This window comes from Chanodichthys erythropterus, chromosome 14, assembly GCF_024489055.1.
Source record: "Chanodichthys erythropterus isolate Z2021 chromosome 14, ASM2448905v1, whole genome shotgun sequence".
NCBI lineage: Eukaryota > Metazoa > Chordata > Actinopteri > Cypriniformes > Xenocyprididae > Chanodichthys > Chanodichthys erythropterus.
This window is the reverse complement of record NC_090234.1, coordinates 13,570,520-13,593,791: the sequence shown is the minus strand read 5'-3', so window position 1 is coordinate 13,593,791 and position 23,272 is coordinate 13,570,520. Positions and strand designations below refer to the sequence as shown.

The window sequence follows — 23,272 nt, the reverse complement described above, 5'->3', positions numbered from 1 at the left end:
TTGTGTAAATACAGGAACTCGTGACTTTTATTTTGACACTCTGTGGCGCGTTCACTTCCGGTGCCTGCTGTGAGTGTTTTGGAGACGAGCGGCGGCTGTTTTGAAAGAACATGAGTAACGAATCTGATTCTGATCTCGATGAAAGAATCGAGTTATTAAAACAGAAATATTTGCAGAGGAGGAATCAGGTGAGATCCGGTGAATTAAAAGCGTGTATTCGCTCAAGGTTCACTTTCTGTTGGATGTTGTGTGTGTTTATGTCAGAACTTGTGTTGACAGAACAGCGAATGACATCACAGATCACGAGAAGCTCTGCTAAATCATAATTAAGACATGAGTAATGTCTTTTTCGTCTAAATTACGACTTTATTTCATAAATATGACTTTGTATTTCATAATTTCTACTTTTTTTGCATAAATATGATTTTTTTTAAGTTTTAATTTTGACTTTTACATCGTAACTGACAATAAAAAATCTAAATTATGATATACTTATAGCATAAGTCATGACAATAATCAAGACACAAGTCATAATTTTTATCTTTTTACATCGTAATTTTGACAAAAAGTCCAAACTATGAGATATTTTGTTGAAGTTTTGGCTTAACATGTGAAAATGTCTACTTGTTATAATTATGACTTCTTAAGTTATAATTTAGATTTTTTTTTAATTTTTTTTTTACACATAATAATAGACTTTTCCCCCTTAAATATGACCTAGTATGATCATAATTTACTTTTTTCGTCATAATTACTACTTTATTTCTTAAATACAACTTTGTATTTCATAATTTCTACTTTTTTTTGCATAATTATGACTTTTTAAGTTTTAATTTTGACTTTTACATCATAACTGACAAAAAAATTCAAAATTATGATATACTTATTGCATAAGTCATGACAATTATCGACACAAGTCATATTTTTATCTTTTTAAATCATAATTATAACAAAAAGTCCAAATTATGATATATTTTGTCAAAGTTTCGACTTAATATGTGATGTCTGCATTTATGTTATAATTATGACTTCTTAAGTTATAATTTAGATTTTTACATCATAATTATGAATTTTTCCCCTTAAATATGACCTAGTATAATCATAATTTACTTTTTTCGTCATAATTACTACTTTATTTCATTAATATGACTTTGTATGTCATAATGTCGACTTTTATGTCATAATTATGACTTAAGTAATAATTTACTTTTTTCATCATAATTACAACTTTATTTCATAAATGTCTTTGTATTTCATAATTTCTGCTTTTTTGCATAGTTATGACTTTTTAAGTTTTAATTTTGACTTTTACGTCATAACTGAGAAAAAAAAATCAAAATTATGTTATAGCATAAGTAATTTTCATCTATTTACATCATAATTATGACAAACAGTCCAAATTATGAGATTTTCTCAAAGTTTCGACTTAATATGTGATAATTTCGACTTTTATGTCATTATCATAAGACTTATTAAGAAATAATTTACTTTTTTCGTCATTATTACGACTTTATTTCATAAATATGTCATAATTTCTACTTTTTTGCTTAATTATGACTTTTCAAGTTATAATTTGGACTTATGTTATAAATATGACTTTTTAAGTCATACTTTTGATTTTCAACTCGTAAATTACTTAATATGTCATAATTTCAGCTTTTTATGACTTTTCATCTCATAAATATGATTTGGTCTCAGTATGTCATATCAACATTTTATGTCATAATTAATTATGATTTACAAAAGCTTGTTTTTTTTTTTTCTAATTTGGCAGAAATGGGCTTCCATACAGATGAGATATTAAAGTTTACAATCCTTAAATGAGTGTTTTATTCAGTTGAGAGTCATGATAGTGTTATTAGGAACTTTGTGTTTTTATAGTTTTTCTCGTTAGGATCCTTGATAATTATTCCTCTATTATTGCTATTATTTTATCTTAAAAATAACTCAAACTGACGTGTCTCAGCAGGTTCCAGACACATTTGCCCTGCCGTCAGCTGATGATGGAGGTCGAGGTGAGTGTAATGATGAAGTGGATCTCACACATCTTACCTGATGAGTCCCTCAGCAGTGTGTGTTTCATGTGTTTCTGCAGTGAGGAGTCAGATGCGCAGAGACATGAGAGATTATAAGAAAGCCCTCAGAGAGATCTATAGGACTCGAAGGTCAGGGGTCAAATATCATCTGCTTGAATTATTATTATTATTATTATTATTATTGCAATGAATTTACCTGTCTTCTTATGTTCCAGGAGACCTGACAGTGCAGAAGATGATTCTCCCGAAGAAACGAACCTATTATGCACAGAGACAGGTCACACGGCATAAAGAATCAAATCTGACAGAGCTCAGAGAGTCATCTTCATCTAATACTGAATCATGTTCATTTGTGCCTTTCCAGATGTGACCTTGCCATCAAATCTGGCCCGTTCATCAAGTTCCTCTGTGTTGAACGGCAGAGGGAAGGACGTCATGGATGAAACCCCGAGCCCGAGCAGCGGCGCAGCGGCAGCCGTTCACGTCTATCAGGAGATGCTGCACATTTATGAGAAGCTGCAGGTAATGTTCATTCATATCTGCATGAAGAAGAAGTGTGAAATGACCTGTGTGTCAGTCTGGGTTATTGTAATTAAAGGGTTAGTTCAACCAAAAATGAAAATAATGTCATTTATTACTCACCCTCATGTCGTTCCACACCCGTAAGACCTTCGTTCATCTTCAGAACACAAATTAAGATATTTTAGTTGAAATCCGATGGCTCAGTGAGGCCTGCATAGCCAGCAATGACATTTCCTCTCTCAAGATCCATTAATTAGGACCCTATAATTTCCGAGATGCAGAAAACGCGGACGGAATCGCGGAATCCATTCATAAAAACGGAATTTACTATATAACGCGGAATGTCACGGAATTTGTCAAATTTTTGATAAAAGAATTAAAAGCAGGTCAATACACTTCAATTAAATTGCGATATAGACTAGGTTCTGTGAATATTAAGCCGCAAAAAGACTATTTAAATATGAATAATGTGTCTCTGAAATTAATGCTGCAGAACTGAGGTTTCATTTAACACACACACACACACTGAAGCACGTGTGACGCTCGCTGTGTTTTCATCCTCTGTCGCCTCATGAACGCACAAAATTCATCTTCAAAAGTCACTTCATCAGCATTTTATCGCTTTATTTGAGAAAATCTATCGTCATACCATAAACACACAGAAACTCAAAGCTCTTGGCAACCTGTCAAAATAAAAGTTTGATTTAACTTGAGAGAAACATATTACAGTAGAATTTAGATACGTTTCAATGTAATCATAATGCTAACACTAATAGACTTAAAAATAATAATAAATTATTAAAACTATATTTTTAAGGAACAATCTCAGTTTTTCTTCCATGTTTTAATTTTAACAGTAATGCAGCACTTTGTTTGATAAAAAAAAAAGTTTAATTTCGTTAAATTAATGTTATCTGTTCATTTGATTGCCAGAAAAATTCAAATACGCAACGGAATTTCGGAAAAAACAAAAATACATTTTTTTAATAAATACATTTGATGTTTTTAAGAATTCAGTTAATTAGACATTCTTTTTGATTATTAAAATTTAATTTAACCATTAAAATCGAGTCCAAAAAAATTTAAATGGAAAAAAACGGAATTTGGAAAAAAAAATAGAACGGAATTCATAGGGTCCTAATTAATGTACTAAAAACATATTTAAATCAGGTCATGTGAGTACAGTGGTTCAATATTAATATAATAAAGCCACGAGAATATTTTTGGTGCGCCAAAAAAACAAAATAACGACTTATTTAGTGATGGACGATTTCAAAACACTTCTTCCGGAAGCTTCGGAGCGTTATGAATCAGTGTATCGAATCAGCTATTCGGAGCGCCAAAGTCAGGTGATTTCAGCAGTTTTACACGTGATCTGAATCACGATTCGACACAAAAGATTCATAACGCTCCGAAGCTTCCTGAAGCAGTGTTTTGAAATCAGCCATCTCTATATAAGTCATTATTTTAGTTTTTTGGCGCACCAAAAATATTCTCGTTGCTTTATAATATTAATATTGAACCACTTTACTCACATGAACTGATTTAAATATGTTTTTAGTGCATTAATGGATCTTGAGAGAGGAAATATCATTGCTCAGGCCTCACTGAGCCATCAGATGTCATCAAAAATATCTAAATTTGTGTTCTGAAGATTATCGAAGGTCTTACAGGTGTGGAACGACATGATGGTGAGTAATTAATGACAGAATTTTTGGGTGAACTAACCCTTTAAACTTATTTTATTACACCTAGTTGCCAATGCAATATTTTATTTAGTTTAAATTGATGTATTAAAATAGCTAATACTGAAAACCGATTTAAAAATATCAAATATATAGACATATTTAACATAATAATAATAAAAATGACAAAAACACAACAAAATGCTGAAACTTCAGCTATAATAAAAAAATGACTCTTAATACTCTTAAAAAATGACATTTATCAGTGGTCCAGATATTAAAGATACAGTAAAAAAGTCTGCATATCGGTTAAAAATATCACTTGTTTATCAGCCTCTAGTTATCATATTGTTAATGGTTATTGTGTGTGTGTGTGTGTGTGTGTGTGTGTGTGTGTGTGTGTGTGTGTGTGTGTGTGTGTGTGTGTGTGTGTGTGTGTGTGGAGGCGGAGCGGCTCAGTCAGCAGGTGTGGGCGGCAGAACTGTGTGAGCGCGAGCGTGAGCTCCAGCAGAGAGAGAACACACTACTGCAGCACCAGCGCAGCGTTCACAGACTCAAAGCAGTGGAGGAGGAAGTGCTCAGACGCGTCCAGTCGCTGCAGCAGGTCTCGCATCACAGTCAAGCCAAGCAACATTTATTTCTATAGCGCTTTATACAATACAGATCGTGTCAGTGCAGCTTCACAGTAACATTCCACAACAAATAACAGCAAACTTCATCAAATATGAGGCTAATCGCAAATATGCTTTTTTCTACAGCAATATCAGCAAGAGACAAATGAGCTGGAAGCTGCTCTGAAGCAGAAGACCAAAGAGAACAAGAGGATGAAGTCCAGTTTTGATTCCATGAAGGAATTAAATGATTCTATGAAGAAACAGGTGTGTGATAAATATATATATATATATATATCTTTTGTAACATTATAAATCTTTTGTAGTATGAGATAAATCTGGTGTCAGTCGTCATCACACTGTATATTTCGCTCAGTTGCATTGCTGCACATGTGTTTGTTTCTGTCTCTCCTGATGAGTAACAAGAGTGTGTTTGTGCAGCTTAATGAGGTCAGTGAGCAGAACAGGAAGTTGGAATGTCAGTCTCGGAAAGTTCAAGCTCGGCTGGAGAACCTGCAGGTACGTGACAAGCACTTGCACGTTTTTATGATTATTAATGCAGTTTTTGCTGCTTCAAACTATGATACATTACCATTCAAAAGTTTAGGGTAAATAAGATATAAAAAAAGAGAAATTCATATTTTTATTCACCAAGGGCACATAAAATTGATCAAAAATGACAGTAAAACATTTATCATGTTACAAAAGATTTCTGTTTTAAAGTTCCCCTGTGGTGAAAATCAAGTTTTTAATGTTGTTTATATGTCTATGTGGTGTTTTTAATATGCTTTAAGACAAACCATGTGCAAATTAATAAGTCAACACTTTAAAACTGCTGTAAACCAAAGACTCAAACCTGTAATCGTTAGTGTTTCTTATGTCACAAACTACCTTGTAACCAATTAAATCTACATGCCGGCGGGCTTTAGCATATCATTAACTATGACGCATTATTAGCTGTATATATAACATAGTCAAGCAAAAGACTAATCATATTAATTACCGTTATGTGTCCAATATTGTAAAAAGCGATACCATCGTGAAGTGTTTACCTCAGTAAGTTGACCGAGTGGATCTCGTCTGAGCTTGTGAGAGTGAGTGGAGGTGGGGCTAATTAGCATATTCATAGATCCGCATATATTAAATGTAGAGTTACTATTTTAAGGCATGAAGAACTTTTTTTCACTGGAAAAAAACGTTTAAATATCTCATCTTGGTGATCAAACATGAGTTTTAATGGATACAATTATTGACTGCAGGAGGACTTAAAGGTGCCCTAGAATCAAAAATTGAATTTACCTCGGCATAGTTGAATAACAAGAGTTCAATACATGGAAATGACATACAGTGAGTCTCAAACTCCATTGTTTCCTCCTTCTTGTGTAAATCTCATTTGTTTAAAAGACTTCTGGAAAACACGCGGATCTCAACATAACACGATCATTAATATATACGCCCCCAATATAAACCAGCCCATGTTCAAGGCATTAGACAAGGGCAGCCAGTATTAACGTCTGGATCTGTGCACAGCTGAATCATCAGACTAGGTAAGCAAGCAAGAACAATAGCGAAAAATGGCAGATGGAGCAATAATAACTGACATGATCCATGATTACATGATATTTTTAGTGATATTTGTAAATTGTCTTTCTAAATGTTTTGTTAGCATGTTGCTAATGTACTGTTAAATGTGGTTAAAGTTACCATCATTTCTCACTGTATTCAGAGACAAGAGAGTCATCGATATTTTCATTTTTAAACACTTGCAGTCTGTGTAATTCATAAACACAACTTAATTCTTTATAAATCTCTCCAACAGTGTGTAATGTTAGCTTTAGCCAAGGAGCACTATCAAACTCATTCAGAATCAAATGTAAACATCCAAATAAATACTATACTCACATGATCCGAAGCATGCATGCAGTATGCATGACGAACATCTTGTAAAGATCCATTTGAGGGTTATATTAGCTGTGTGAACTTTGTAAATGCACTGTATTATAGTCGAAAGCTCGGGGGCGGGGAGCAGGCGAATTAAAGGGGCGGCGCGCTGCCAAAATCAGTGTATAGTTAATGATGCCCCAAAAATAGGCAGTTAAAAAAATTTATTAAAAAAAATCTATGGGGTATTTTGAGCTGACACTTCACAGACACATTCAGGAGACACTTTAGACTTATATTACATCTTGTGAAAAAGTATTCTTGGGCACCTTTAAAATAAATTCTGTTCTATTTAACTTTCTATTAATCAAAAAATCCTGAAAATAACAAATTATCACAATTTCCACAAAGAAATTAACTGTTTTCAACATTGATAATAATCATGAATGTTTCTTGAGCAGCAAATCATCATATTAGAATGATTTCTGAAGGACCATGTGACAGTGAAGACTGATGAAAATTTCAGCTTTGATCGCAGGAATAAATTACACTTTACTATATATTCACATAGAAAACAGCTGTTTTACATTGGAATAATATTTCACTATTTTTACTGTATTTTTGATGAATAAATGCAGCCTTGATGAGCAGAAGAGACTCTTTCAAAAACGTAAAAATCTTAATTATTTCAAACTTCAGCACAGTTGAACTCTAGAAAGCACCTCTGGGACATTCCTCTGCTTTGAGCTCATGCATCACTAATATAAATCTGTGTTTTTGTGCTCACAGAGAAAGTACGAGTCCTTCACGACACACTGGGGCCGAGAACCTGCAGTTCCCAAAGCCTGCAAACCTGAAAATCCTCCATCAAATAAAGCAGCAGGCAAGGTAAATCGAGCACAAGCTCTGTTCTCAGTTCACAGTCATGGGTTTGATTTAATGAAAGTGTGACGCAGCGTAAACTTGCCTTGATCTTTTGACATTCAAGAAGTACCATTAAAACATCCTGCAAGTTTCAGAGCTTAAAACAACGTCCTCATTATAAACAAGGCGTTCATTTAATCAAGCTCCAAAAACGGTTGGTTGCAGGATCTGTGACGTCACATGGGCAGATACAGAGCAAGACATCAACAATATTCAAAACCTAATGTTCCCATAATGTTTGTAAAATTATAAAATGAAACGTATGTTTTTGATAACCTTCGCTTAAACATTTTAAAAACATTCAGAATAACATTTCCATAACTTAATCATGTTTTTGTCTGACATCAGGCCGGCGTTCACGGCCCCTCGGTGAAGCTGCTGGCGCTTCTGTTGGATTGGGTTGTGGACGGTCAGCTGGTAGAGGTCAGAGACGGGTCGAACCTCACCGGCAGCGAGCCGTACGCCACACTGCGCCCTTCACTGCATGAGAGATGTGCCAAGGTTCGTCTGACGTGTTTTATTACAGACTTTCACTGAGCTTTGCTGTTAAAAAACTTCATGAAAACATGTCCAGATCACATTTCACAGTTTTTTATTTTGCAGGCGATTTTGAAGCGGCTGTCATCATTCTCATGTGTTGTCAGGTGTTGCCTGTGCTGGTGGAGCATCTTCATCAGACCCCTGCGACGGAACCGTCACTGCTGCTGTCTCTGCTCCGCTGCGTCTACTGCTGCCTGCTGCTTCTGGAGCGCAGCTCACAGGTACCAGACACACCCCGCGTCTCATCACAGTACCATAGCATCTTACGTTATCAACAAATGGCCAAATTAATGGGATCTCATTAAAAATTGTGTCTAGCTGCACTTCATCTCTCACAGTTCAGTGTTTTTCCATATGCTTTAGTTCGAAGGGAGCTGCTTAAATTGCAAGTTTTACATTTTTTTCGTCTGCTGCATGTCCAAGAACTAACTTTGTCTGAAGTTTTGCACAAAAAATGGACACGTTTCCTAATTTGCTAGCTGTTTTATTTCATTTGGGCTGTAGTGTGTGTTTTGATGCCACATCTCTCTCTCTCTCTCTCTTCCAGCACTCTGTCCTGACCTCCACGCTGAGGAGGTTAGGTGAGGAGGTGTCTCGTGGATCATGTGACCCGGCTCGCCCGCGGGCCTGTCCGCTGTTTAAGAGCTCCTGTCTCCACACGCGCTTCCTGTGCAGCCTCATCATCATCAAAACCATCAGTCAAGGTCATCCATGTCTGAGCAAATGTGTTATTTTGTCCTGAAATGAGTCTAATGGTCAAGAATCACTCAGAATTATCATGCAGTATCTGTAGTTTTCATATTGTGCTAAAAGATCTGTTTTCTGTTTACACTTTACAGTAAGATTTCATTTGTTAGCTTTAGTTAACTTGAACTAACAATGAAAAATACTTCTAAAGCAGTTATTCATCTTAGTTAATGTTATTTTCAACATTTTAGTAGTGCATTATTAAAACCAAAAGTTCTTTTTGTGCTCATATATACCAGTAATTAAAAAATTGAACATTGTTTATTACAATGTTAAGATAAATAGACAATCACTATATGCATTAATATTAATATTTGTGATTATTATGTGTATATATACACACACAGTAGTGGCCAAAAGTCCAGAGGGGATATTTGTTTTTAATGAGCCTACAAGTTCAATTAAACCATCAAAATATGAGAGAAATATTTGATTTTTCTTCTAAATATTTAACATATGAGAGAATAACAAAACACTAAACTTGGTTAAGGTATTTGTCCTACAAAATTATTTGTGAAGAAAAAGTCTACAGGCTACAGGTTTTATTTTACTATGCAGAACAAATGCATAAAAAACAAAAAGCTGACATGAAAAAGCAAACAAGAATTTATGAAGTGGCCTTTTTTGTGTATGGACGTTTTATAAATGATTCATGCAGGAATTGTAGGTTCACATTTAGGATCTTTCTGTGCATGTCTATAAATGAGGTCTGCTCACATTCACTTTCTGCCCTTTCACGGTGTCTGCGGCAGGTGGCAGTGTTGTACACGAGTATCTCATGTGTCTCATACTTTATTTGCTTTGCTTTTATATGCTTAAAAAGCCACAGAAAGTCAGTTTCCCATTAATAAATAGTTTATTCCTGACACAGAAAGTCATGGAAAACCTGAGGATACTTCATGGAAATCAATAACAGTCATGAACATTCCTTTAGTCAGTATAAACTGATGTCTAAAACATCTCAATAACATTAATCTGATCTCTATTACAGCGTTTCTGTGGGTCTTAAATTCACCATTCCATAAATTAAGGTCTTAAAACAAGAACAAGTATTTGTCAGTGGGGCACAAAAACTTTCCCCTTTGGATCCAGTTGATTTTTCAGACTGCATTGGCAGATATTTGTTCTTGTTTTAAGAATAAACTCAGAAAACAAGACCTTACATCATCTTAAGTCTTCTTAACCCTTATAGGGTCTTTGGGGTCTTGCAAACGACGTTTGCTGAAATAAAAAACAAATGTTCTCTTTGTCCAAATGACATGAAACTTTGTACAATGGTTAACACTTTCTAGATCTACAAATTATTTAAAAAAAAAAAAAATTGGAGTGATATCTTGTTTTTATGTTAGTGTAGAAAAAAAACACACACTCAGGGTCTTTGGGGTCTCCAGACAGGCAACAAAATGTAATTTTGTAACAAAATAATTGTTTTTTAAAAAAAACAAATGTAATTTTACTTTGTTTATTAATGTTTTTACTCGACATTTGTGGAGTTTTTGGAGGATTTATCTTTTTTTTTTAAATCTATATAAATAAATTAAACAATATTTTTTTAAATAAGTTTTTATACAAAAACAGCTTTTTACGGAAGAGGATTAGGGCCAAGCAATAATAAAAAAATAAAACCATCTCAAGATTAAAGTTTTTACATTTCGAGAAAAAAGTCGAGATAAAATGTTGAGAATAAAGTCATTATATTATGAGAAAAAAGTCGTTAAATTACGAGAACAAATTTGTAAAATTATGAGAAAAATTTAAAATTTTGAGAAAAAAGTCGAGATAAAAATTTGAGAATAAATTAAATAAATATTTTTTCAGTACAAAAAAATACTAAACTTTGACAAAAAGTAGGTTTTATTGTCATAATTGTGATTTCATAATATTTAGACATGAATCCAGCTGAAAATACTTGTGAAAAGAGTCTTTCTGTCAGTCAAACAGCAAATAGTGGAGCTCTGCTGCCATCTACTGGATAAAGTGATCATTTTTTTACTTTTAAAACTGCATTTTCCAAAAGATGGGCAAAAATCTCACAGTAAACCATGTCAAATTATCCATGTGAGCCCCATGAATGAAAGTCAGAAATGTGGGTCTTTTATAAAGTGAATTTTACATAAAAAAACTGCACAAATGTGAAGTAAAAACATTAATAAACAGAGTAAAATTACATTTGTTTAAAAAAAATATATTTTGTTACAAAATTACATTTTGTTGCCTGTCTGGAGACTCCAAAGACCCTGAGTGTACTTCCCAAAGGAAGACCGCACCAGGGTGAAGTCATTTTGCATCTCCAATAAATGTATGTAGGATGTTGCAGAATCCCTGTATTACATGAATCACTAATCCACTATTATTAGTTATTAAGTTAAGAATCCGGTAATCCTACAGGAATCAGAGTGTGACGGAGAAGTGCGTGATGGAGCAGTTTGTGTTGAGTGAGGATGAGTGTGTGTCTCACGGCTCTGCTCTTTACACCCATGACGAGTTCGAGCCGTTGTTTGTTGTGCTGCGAGTGAAGCTGAGCAGATCTGTCGGCTCACTGAGATCAACACACTCCTTCACTGACTTCTGGGATGACATCAAGTGGCGACGAGTCAAATCAAGTCATGTCAGCTTTATTTCTACAGCACTTTATACAGTACAGATCGTTTCAGAGCAGCTTTACAGTGATAAACATGAAATAACAGAATCAATGATGCAAACTACATCAAATAACAGATGAATTCAAATTCTGCTGTACAGCAGCTCTAAAAAGACAATTTTAAACTTAAGTGTTTATTTATTTATTTAAATCAAATATTATTTAGTTATTTATTTATTGAAATTCAATTTTGTTCATTTGTTTCAATCTATTTATTTTAATAAAATGTATTACTTATTTAAATCAAATTGAATCTATTTATTGAAGTAAACTTATTTATTTTTATTTATTTAAATGTAGTTATTTAAATCAAACTGAATTTATTTAAATCATTAAAATAAAAACCTGTATATATTCATTTCTGTTTATTTAAATAATTTACTTAAATGTGTTAAGTTATTTAAAAAAATGAATTTATTTATTTAAATAATTTAAATAACTTGAATTTATTTTTATTTATTTAAATAGTTTTAAATGTTTTTAGTTATTTATTTAAATCTAATTTAATTTATTTACATAATTTAAATAAACGTATTTATTCATTTTATTTATTTAATAATTTTAATTAAATGTTTTTAGTTTAAATAAAACATGTATTTATTCATTTTTATTTCAATAATTTTAATTAAATGTGTTCAGTTATTTAAATCAAATTTCATTTATTTATTTAAATAAATTAAATAAAAACATGTATTTATTCATTTTATTTATTTATTTAAATAATTTTAATTAAATGTCTTTAGTTATGTATTTAAATCAAATTGAATTTATTTATTTAAATCATTTAAATAAAACATGTATTCCTTTTTATTTAAATAATTTTAAATAAATGTTTATTTAAATCAAATTGAATTAATTTATTTAAAAAAATTAAATACAACTTTTTGGTTAATTTTATGTATTTAAATAATTTAATAATAGTTATTTAAATCAACTTTTATCATATATATATATATATATATAATTTTTTTTTTTTAATTAATTTTTAAATTTTTTATTTAATCAAATGTATTTATTAAGCCAGTTTCTTTATACAGCCTAATTCAGTTCAGTGTTGATTCAGTTTAGTATAATATGGTTTATCATACAAAAGTAAATGAAGATTCCTTGTAATTGCAGTGCCAAATATGAACTATTCTGTGTTTATTTGTATTTTATTGTTTGCATGTAGCATATAGTTTCAAGTCAGCTTTATTTCTACAGCGCTTTATACATTACAGATCGTTTCAGAGCAGCTTTACAGTGATAAACATGAAAATAACAGAATCAATGATTCAAACTTCATCAGAAACGAGTTGAATTCAGCTGTAAGCCGCTCTACAGAAGACAGTAGTTTTGTTCAGCTCGAGTCTGTTCAGCGTTGATTCAGTTTGGTTCAGTAACGGTGTCGATGTCCTGAACTGTTGTTTTTCTTCTTCTCTCCGTCCTGTAGTGGACGTTCTGGCTCAGGCTGTGGAGGTTGTGTCCTGTGCGGTGCGGACCGATGAAGGACAGACGCTCTTCCTGGAGTACCGGGCTCTGCCGGCGGTTCTGGCTCTGCTGAGAGGTGGCAGTCCCGGCCTGCTGGCTCCGTCCGTAGACGTCCTGCTACAGATGAGCTCAGAATCACGTGAGGAACCCTTCTTGTTGCTCAGCATCATGTGATGTGTGTCATGTGAATCTGCCGATGATCCTTTAGTCCAGAAACAGGGTTTTCAGTCTTTTACATGCCACGGACCCCAAAATATGATCATCATCCTTAAGCGAGGGTATAATCCTACATCCTAAAATTTAAAACACAATTAAATATTTGTATGTATAAAGACCCAGTTAATACTGTGAAAAAATAATGTTTTTACTCACTGTACTGTACTATTAGATGTGTTGTTTTATTAATTTTATTGTTCATTTTAAATCAATTAATTTATTTATATATTTTTAATTTATTTTAATCCAATTTATTGATTTATTACTTATTTAAATAAAATGTATTTATTTTAATTTATTTCAATCAAATCCATTTGTTTATTTTTATTTAAATAATTCTTTTATTTATTAAAAACAAAGATAATTTATTTGTTTGTCTATTTATTTTGAAATTATTTCTCTTAATTATCTTTATAATAAATAATTACTTAATTATTTGTTATTTTATCAGTTAATTTATTTATATATTTTCAATTTTATTTATTTTAATCATATTTGTTAATTTATTACTTATTTAAATCAAATTGTATTTATTTTAATTTATTTTAATCAAATCCATTTATATATTTAAGTATTTTTATTTATTTAAATGTTTATTTATTTATTTATTGAAAACAAAATGTTAATTTCTTTCAGTCTGTTTATTTTTCAATTAATTATTTAAAATATTAATTTTATTAACTTTATAATATTTAATTTATTTATTATTTGATCAATTAATTTATTTAAATATTTTTTAATTTAATCAAATTTAGTTTAATCTAAATATTTATTTTATTTATTTTTAAAAAATGCTTTTATGCATTTAAGTATTTTATTTATTTAAATAACTGTTTATTTATTTATTATTTATTGAAAACAAATACATTTGTGTCAGTCTGTTTTAAAATTATTGATTGTAGTTTTTATCATTTATTTTATTTATTTATTTGTTTTTTATTGTTTTTATATATATATATATATATATATATATATATATATATATATTAAACTATATGTATATTTTTAGTTATATTTTTATTATCTATTATTTATAAAATATATTATACAATTTTTTTTTAATTATTTAAATAATCTTAATAAAATGTTTTTATTTATTTAAATAATGATATTTGATCATTTTTTATATAGTTTTTTTTTTTTTTATTTAATCAAATTTATTTTAGTTTAATCTTATTTCTTAAACTCCTCCATTGACCCTCAAGTGATCCTGCGGGTCAGTAAACCAGCGCATGCTTTCTTTAATTCAATCATGGTTTTTGTGGTTCAATAATGGGTTGAATTAAATTCCCATCACAGTAATGGCGCTGTACACGTATCAGGTCACTGATGTGATTTTGATGGGGCGTTGCACATTCTCAGCCCCGCTGGACTGTGAGTTGGTGAGAAACACTCGTGAGTCGTTAAAGCGAGCGCGTTTACGAGACGGGCCAGGAATGTGCCGCTCACTTTCTTGCGCGGTGACACTGAACAGACGTGAGCAGCGCAGCGCCAAGCGCTTTACAGTGAGCTGGTCTGGCAATTAGGGAGCTTTACAGGAGGATAATTATGGGAACGTGTGAAGGGTGGAGCGGGAGGTCACGTCTGAGGTCAGCTGCGGTTGTCTGGTCGAAGCTCTGCCGTCCGCTTTAATGCGCTCCATGTGTCCATGTGCAGCTCCTAAATCAGCTCAGACAAAAGACTTTAACAGACTCACGTTAGACCTGTAAGAGACAGCGGAAGTGGAGCTTGGACAGAAACTAACAGCCAGCAGAAGTTGTGGAAATAACCAGAAGACCAGAAGAAATGTCTTGCATTTTCATGCATTGGTCAATTTTTAACCTATACTGGATATAAACTATACAGCAGCGTTTCACGCACACGATTTAAAGCCATAAATCCACTCGAGAATCACTTTTCCACAATGAGAATCACAGACTGTTCCTCTGTCCATCAGGGATGCTGTCGGCTTTTCTGGATCAGTGCAGCACTGAAGATTTCTTCCGCTGCGCCTCGACGTTCCTCCGCAACCCTCGTCTGGAGCCGCCGCTGATGGAGAAGATGCTCATGCTCCTGCAGAAGCTCTCCAGTGTCCGGTTAGTCTCTCACACTTCCCTCATCTAACTCAGGGGATCCAGGGGCCCGCAGGAGGCCACAAGGGACAAACGTTCAGAGAAAAATTATAGCGATAAATATATTATAGCAATAAATAAATAATACAAATAACTAATTACCTGACTAAATAAATAAACAAATTTGATTAAAATATTTAAATAAATCACATTAGATTCAAGTAATTAATATATTTGAATCAAATAAATTTAAATAAATAGCCAATTAACTAAACAAATATGTTTGATTATATGTTTGATAAAAATTAAAATAAATCATATTTGATTCAAATAACTAATAAATGTATATTTTAATAAAATAAAAAATACATATATATACAGTGGGTACGGAAAGTATTCAGACCCCCTTAAATTTTTCACTCTTTGTTATATTGCAGCCATTTGCTAAAATCATTTTTCCTCATTAATGTACACACAGAAAAACACAGAATTGTTGACATTTTTGCAGATTTATTAAAAAAGAAAAACTGAAATATCACATGGTTCTAAGTATTCAGACCCTTTGCTCAGTATTTAGTAGAAGCACCCTTTTGATCTAATACAGCCATGAGTCTTTTTGGGAAAGATGCAACAAGTTTTTCACACCTGGATTTGGGGATCCTCTGCCATTCCTCCTTGCAGATCCTCTCCAGTTCTGTCAGGTTGGATGGTAAACGTTGGTGGACAGCCATTTTTAGGTCTCTCCAGAGATGCTCAATTGGGTTTAAGTCAGGGCTCTGGCTGGGCCATTCAAGAACAGTCACGGAGTTGTTGTGAAGCCACTCCTTCGTTATTTTAGCTGTGTGTTTAGGGTCATTGTCTTGTTGGAAGGCAAACCTTCGGCCCAGTCTGAGGTCCTGAGCACTCTGGAGAAGGTTTTCGTCCAGGATATCCCTGTACTTGGCCGCATTCATCTTTCCCTCGATTGCAACCAGTCGTCCTGTCCCTGCAGCTGAAAAACACGCCCACAGCATGATGCTGCCACCACCATGCTTCACTGTTGGGACTGTATTGGACAGGTGATGAGCAGTGCCTGGTTTTCTCCACACATACTGCTTAGAATTAAGGCCAAAAAGTTCTATCTTGGTCTCATCAGACCAGAGAATCTTATTTCTCACCATCATGGAGTCCTTCAGGCGGGCTTTCATGTGTCTTGCACTGAGGAGAGGCTTCCGTCGGGCCACTCTGCCATAAAGCCCTGACTGGTGGAGGGCTGCAGTGATGGGTGACTTTCTACAACTTTCTCCCATCTCCCGACTGCATCTCTGGAGCTCAGCCACAGTGATCTTTGGGTTCTTCTTTATCTCTCTCACCAAGGCTCTTCTCCCCCGATAGCTCAGTGTGGTCGGACGGGCAGCTCTAGGAAGGGTTCTGGTCGTCCCAAACGTCTTCCATTACAGGATTATGGAGGCCACTGTGCTCTTAGGAACCTTAAGTGCAGCAGAATTTTTTTGTAACCTTGGCCAGATCTGTGCCTTGCCACAATTCTGTCTCTGAGCTCTTCAGGCAGTTCCTTTGACCTCATGATTCTCATTTGCTCTGACATGCACTGTGAGCTGTAAGGTCTTATATAGACAGGTGTGTGGCTTTCCTAATCAAGTCCAATCAGTATAATCAAACACAGCTGGACTCAAATGAAGGTGTAGAACCATCTCAAGGATGATCAGAAGAAATGGACAGCACCTGAGTTAAATACATGAGTGTCACAGCAAAGGGTCTGAATACTTAGGACCATGTGATATTTAAGTTTTTCTTTTTTAATAAATCTGCAAAAATGTCAACAATTCTGTTTTTCTATTAATATGGGGTGCTGTGTGTACATTAATGAGGGAAAAAAATGAACTTAAATGATTTTAGCAAATGGCTGCAATATAACAAAGAGTGAAAAATTTAAGGGTGTCTGAATACTTTCCGTACCCACTGTATATAAATAATATATAGTAAATAAAAAATATTGAATCAGAATCAGAAAAAGCTTTATTGCCAGGTATGTTGTTTACACATACTAGGAATTTGTTTTAGTGACAGAAGCTCCACAGTGCAACAGAGTGACAGCGACAAGAAACCCCTGATCCAATCAGCCATCATCATATTGGTTGTTTCTACAAGGGAAAAGCGGCTCATTAGTTTAGTTTGGTTTTTCTAAACAGTGTCAGAAGATCTCTAGAGTGCAGTGACTTCACTGGAAAACCTTCCTGTCGGTCCAGTTAAAGTGGGATCAGCTGTAGGTCATGTGTGTATCTGGAGGTTCAGCTGTGATTCTGTTGTGTGTGTTTTTGGGTGCAGGAAGAACAAGCGTCTGTTTGAAGTGTCGTCGCTGCATTTGTTGCTGCAGGAGATGCACAGAACCGCTGACCGCTCTCAAGCCTTCCTCAACATCAACCTCAGCTCCATCCTGCTCAACCTGGGCCTGCTCACACGCTCATAACACACTCATAACGCTCATAACCCACTCATAACAAGCTCATAACATACGCTCATAATGTTCATAACAAGCTCATAACACGATCACAACACTCATAACACACTCATAACACGATCATAACGCTCATAACGCGCTCACAACATTCATAACAAGCTCATAACACGCTCATAACATGGTCATAATGCACTCACAACACTCATAACACGATCATAACGCTCATAACGCGCCTACAACATTCATAACATGCTAATAACACACTCATAACATTCATAACACGATCATAACGCTCATAACATTCATAACATGCTCATTACATGTGCTCATTACACGCTAATTACATGTTCATGACACTCATAACACGCTAATAATGCTAATAACACACTCATAACATTCATAACGCTCATAGCACGATCATAACGCTCATAACGTTCATAACATGCTCATTACATGTGCTCATTACACGCTAATTACATGTTCATGACACTCATAACACGCTAATAATGCTAATAACACACTCATAACATTCATAACGCTCATAGCACGCTTATAATGCTAACACGCTAATAACACGCTCATAACATGCTCATAACACACTAATAACGCTATTAACACGCAAATTACACACTCAACACTCATAACACGCTTATAACACTAACACGCTCATTACACGCTCATAACATGCTCATAATGTGCTCATAACGTGCTCATTACACGGTTACATGGTCATAATGCTCAAAATGCTCATGACGTGCTCATTACACACTCATTACATGCTCATAACACTCATAATGCTCAAAGCTCTCATAACACACTCAGATCGTCATTATTCATCACACCTCTGGGTTGTGCAGAATGTCCGAGCTGCTGTTTTTCACACCGAACTGGATGATTTTATACTATCAAGCTCCAAAAAGAACGTTGCACTGTGTTTCAAGTCTTCTGGAGAGGAAGACTATCAGTGAATAATAATCAGTGAGGATTATGGATCTATGTATGGATGCTGTTATGATACTTAAATGGTGTTTTTGGCATTTTTAAAACATCATCCACTGCAAAGAGCAGTTAATATTAGGAAAATAGCAGGATTTTATGCAGTGCAATTTTATTTTATTTTTTTTGTATACATTGCAATAATGAATTTGATGTTTTATGCTTCAGTGATTTAATACATTTAACTCAATTAAACTTGTCTCTGGTTAGTGATGTGGAGAGAATGTGCCTGGTTTGATTTGATCATTTAGGCCTAAATTTAAGTTTTATATATTTGAATTGCATATAAAATTTCCATCCATTTGTTTTACGCCATTTTAAAACGTAATGTGATGCATATTTGTCAGTCATGCATAAATGAAACTGGTACGATTTCTGTTATAGCACTGTTATAACTCGGTGTTTTAATATATTTATCATCAGTAAATATAATATCTTAATCTAAAACTGAATATTGCTTGTTCCACAGCTAGCCATATTTCTTCATACTTTGTAACTAAATTTGATTGTTTTCACAATAAACAGATTTGAAGCAATTTGAATAAATACATTTGAAAATATGAGTATTTAAATAAAATCAAATAGGTAGAAATAATTAATAAACTGTGCCATATATATAAACCCGATTCCAATAAAGTTGGGACACTGTACAAATTGTGAATAAAAAAGGAATGCAATAATTTACAAATCTCATGAACTTATATTTTATTCACAATAGAATATAGATAACATATCAAATGTTGTAAGTGAGACATTTTGAAATGTCATACCAAATATTGGCTCATTTTGGATTTCATGAGAGCTACACATTCCAAAAAAGTTGGGAAAGGTAGCCGGAAAAGGTAAATGTACCTATAAGGAACAGCTGGAGGACCAATTTGCAACTTATTAGGTCAATTGGCAACATGATTGGGTATAAAAAGAGCCTCTCAGAGTGGCAGTGTCTTTCAGAAGTCAAGATGGGCAGAGGATCACCAATTCCCCCAATGCTGTGGCCAAAAATAGTGGAGCAATATCAGAAAGGAGTTTCTCAGGGAAAAATTGCAAAGAGTTTGAAGTTATCATTATCTACAGTGCATAATATCATCCAAAGATTCAGAGAATCTGGAACAATCTCTGTGCGTAAGGGTCAAGGCCGGAAAACCATACTGGATGCCCGTGATCTTCGGGCCCTTAAACGGCACTGCATCACATACAGGAATGCTACTGTAATGGAAATCACAACATGGGCTCAGGAATACTTCCAGAAAACATTGTCATGAAAACAATCCATCATGTAATTCGCCGTTGCCGGCTAAAACTCTATAGGTCAAAAAATAAGCCATATCTAAACATGATCCAGAAGCACAGGCGTTTTCTCTGGGCCAAGGCTCATTTAAAATGGACTGTGGCAAAGTGGAAAACTGTTCTGTGGTCAGACAAATCAAAATTTGAAGTTCTTTTTGGAAAACTGGGACACCATGTCATCCAGACTAAAGAGGACAAGGACAACCCAAGTTGTTATCAGCGCTCAGTTCAGAAGCCTGCGTCTCTGATGGTATGGGGTTGCATGAGTGCGTGTGGCATGGGCAGCTTACACATCTGGAAAGGCACCATCAATGCTGAAAGGTATATCCAAGTTCTAGAACAACATATGCTCCCATCCAGACGTCGTCTCTTTCAGGGAAGACCTTGCATTTTCCAACATGACAATGCCAGACCACATACTGCATCAATTACAACATCATGGCTGCGTAGAAGAAGGATCCGGGTACTGAAATGGCCAGCCTGCAGTCCAGATCTTTCACCCATAGAAAACATTTGGCGCATCATAAAGAGGAAGATGCGACAAAGAGGACCTAAGCTCAACTGTCTTAGGTCTTCTTTGTTGTCCTATTCCTAAACTTGAGCAACTTGTCTCCTCAGTCCCCAGACGTTTGCAGACTGTTATAAAAAGAAGAGGGGATGCCACACAGTGGTAAACATGGCCTTTTTTGAGATGTGTTGATGCCATGAAATTTAAAATCAACTTTTTTTCCCCTTAAAATGATACATTTTCTCAGTTTAAACATTTGATATGTCATCTATGTTGTATTCTGAATAAAATATTGAAATTTGAAACTTCCACATCATTGCATTCTGTTTTTATTCACAATTTGTACTTTTTTGGAATCGGGTTTGTATTTTTGAGTACATTATATATGACTGGCAAATATGCATCACCCTAAGTTCATTAGTTTGTTAAAACTGTGTAATCCAAATGCATAGAAATTTACAATTCAAAATCTTACATTTATGACTGCATATGACTCTAGTATGGTTCATTTTTCACATTACTGTTCTATAGCATGATTGTTTTAAAGTATTACAGTGTTTTAACCCTAGCGCTATTGCAATAATGGCTGTTTTCAAACAGGCTTCGCATCTGGTTAGAACACGTTATTACAATGACTCTGAACAATAAACTCTTTCACCACAAACTATCTGAACAGAATTACTCGCACCAGTTTCTCTTGCACACGTGTTTATGAATTTATTCTCTCCAAATATTGTTTTAACTGGCATTTATTTGTTTAAGACGTTCCTCGTTGCATTTCAAAGTTTTCTGTTAGTATTAAAATCCTGTAACCTTGAAAGCACGTGCGTCGAGGGGTCTGTTCGTCCTCCTTCAGTCGGATGTTGTGCGCCGTTTCTGTTGGATTGTGTTTTCAAGATGGTCCGGTCGAGCCGGACTGGTGTTTCTTTTTTTCCCTCTTCTGTCACATTGTTTATCAGCATGATGAATGTTTGCTTGAGCTGAATGAGTTCCAGGCCTGAGCGCACTGATGTTTAGTCCAGATGGAGCTGGATTTGGTTTGGACTGGACCGAATGTCTCTGCGAGTCTGTTCTCAATCACACGTCCAGGAAACATGTTCCTGTTGTAATGAAGAAAACCTCTGCTAGATACTGTCGCTCACACCGGCTCTCTTCAGCGAAGCCCCATGATCCTTCTGTAACGGCAGAGTGTTGGTTTAATGCTGTATTACGCACATGTGGTGTAATACTTCAGGCAGAATATTAGAGATTTTAAGTCTATTGACTGTCTGAGAAAGGACTTAATTCTCCATCCCGTCGTCTTTTGCAGCATTTCTTTAAGGTAATCTGCGTCATTTCTAGCGTCACCAAACAGAACTCCACAAATGATGACTGTTTTCTGAAGTGTTTGGTGTCAGGTTCGGCTAGTTAGCATAGGTTGGCGAGTCCTTGCTGGTAACTAGAGTCATTTATGACAAGATATTTGGAAGAATGTTTGGAAGTAAACAGATCTCGCACCACATTGACTACCATAGTAGGACAAAAATACTCTGGTAGTCAATTGGGGGCAAGATCTGCTTGGTTACTAATATTTTCTTTTGTGTTCAGCAGAACAAAGAAATTCATACAGGTTTGGAACAACTTAACTTTGAGTAAATGATGACAGAATTTTCATTTTTGGGTGAAACTAAGTGAAGCAAAGAACAGGTCATGTACTTCAGCAGGGTCATTAGCTGAGAAACTGTCACTGAGATTAACGAGAACACTTACAGATAGAGATCTAAACAAACTTATTTATAGATTTATTATATACAGACATGTGATTTATAGAAACAAGGACATTTTTGCAAGTTTAAAAATACTGAAGTTCAAATGACCAAAACTGTAACTGAACCATTGACTAAAACGGTTTCTTTGCACTAATATATATATATATATGTATGTATGTATGTATGTATGTATGTATGTATGTGTGTGTGTGTGTGTGTGTATATGCATGTAATATATGTATGCATATATATGGGCCGTTCTACAGAAGTGGTGCAAACTGCTGTCCAACAACCATAAAACACATTTAAAGCATTTAAGCATTCAAATTTTAGATGTTTACTAAGATCCTTCTATTATTGAATCCCACAATATTTAAAAAGCTTAATATATATAAAATCATCATTTATTGGGTCCTTTCAATTGGGAGGTGGCTGTCCCGAACCCTAACCCCTTAAATTTCAACTTGTGAAAATTATATTGAAATATTTTTTAAAAAAATGTTCCTTTGTTGTTTTTTTAATATCTTTGTTTTTTTAAAACAAGTAAAAAAATTTTTTTTTTTTTTTGTAAATCAAGTCATTTGTAAAATGTGTCCCGCATTTTCATGTCACTACCGAAACAGTGTGTGTTTGAGTCATTGTCTGAGACTGATTTTAACACACTTCTACATTTCTGATCAGGAAATATTCCTGTGTTCCTCCTCTCACAGCCTCTCTTTCACAGCAGATAGATCATCATTCTGAGTTAAATGTGTTCAAAAGTCTGAAAATCTGTGTGCAACTTTAAGGAATGTAATTTTTTTCTGCAATTAAGCAAACTGTTTTGGCTGTTATTCAATAAAATTTAGTTTTTATGTGTACAACTGTTCAGATCTGTGCTAGATAACCATGTGCTCATTAGCATCTTTGAGTGGCTCAAAAGTATCTAAAATTTCACTCAGTCATGACAAA

At 34.2% G+C, this 23,272-nt stretch overlaps 1 protein-coding gene across 2 annotated transcripts; it reads left to right on the top strand.

Annotated features, from left to right (window-relative positions):
• The first annotated feature begins 48 nt into the window (after positions 1–48).
• LOC137036334 (coiled-coil domain-containing protein 138-like) lies at positions 49–21,228 on the top strand. 2 transcript variants are annotated; one of them, XM_067410443.1, is made up of 15 exons: positions 49–188; positions 1,967–2,015; positions 2,096–2,165; positions 2,252–2,313; positions 2,401–2,558; positions 4,689–4,847; positions 5,002–5,121; positions 5,296–5,373; positions 7,525–7,623; positions 8,008–8,160; positions 8,304–8,420; positions 8,747–8,903; positions 13,020–13,196; positions 15,210–15,348; positions 17,650–21,228. In XM_067410443.1, exons 1-15 carry the CDS (start codon positions 111–113, stop codon positions 17,789–17,791), a joined length of 1,758 nt encoding a protein of 585 aa, XP_067266544.1. In that variant the 5' UTR covers positions 49–110; the 3' UTR covers positions 17,792–21,228. The 2 variants fall into 2 exon arrangements, with proteins under 2 accessions (XP_067266544.1, XP_067266545.1); XM_067410444.1 differs by having other exon boundaries at positions 50–188; positions 1,970–2,015.
• The last annotated feature ends 2,044 nt before the right edge of the window (positions 21,229–23,272 follow it).

Excerpts from the sequence above, each read along its gene's own strand:
- LOC137036334 (XM_067410443.1), top strand. The coding sequence starts at position 111 with ATGAGTAACGAATCTGATTCTGATCTCGATGAAAGAATCGAGTTATTA. Across the intron at positions 2,559-4,688 it reads ACATTTATGAGAAGCTGCAG|GCGGAGCGGCTCAGTCAGCA; the intron begins GTAATGTTCATT and ends GTGTGTGTGGAG. Across the intron at positions 8,904-13,019 it reads CATCAAAACCATCAGTCAAG|TGGACGTTCTGGCTCAGGCT; the intron begins GTCATCCATGTC and ends TCCGTCCTGTAG.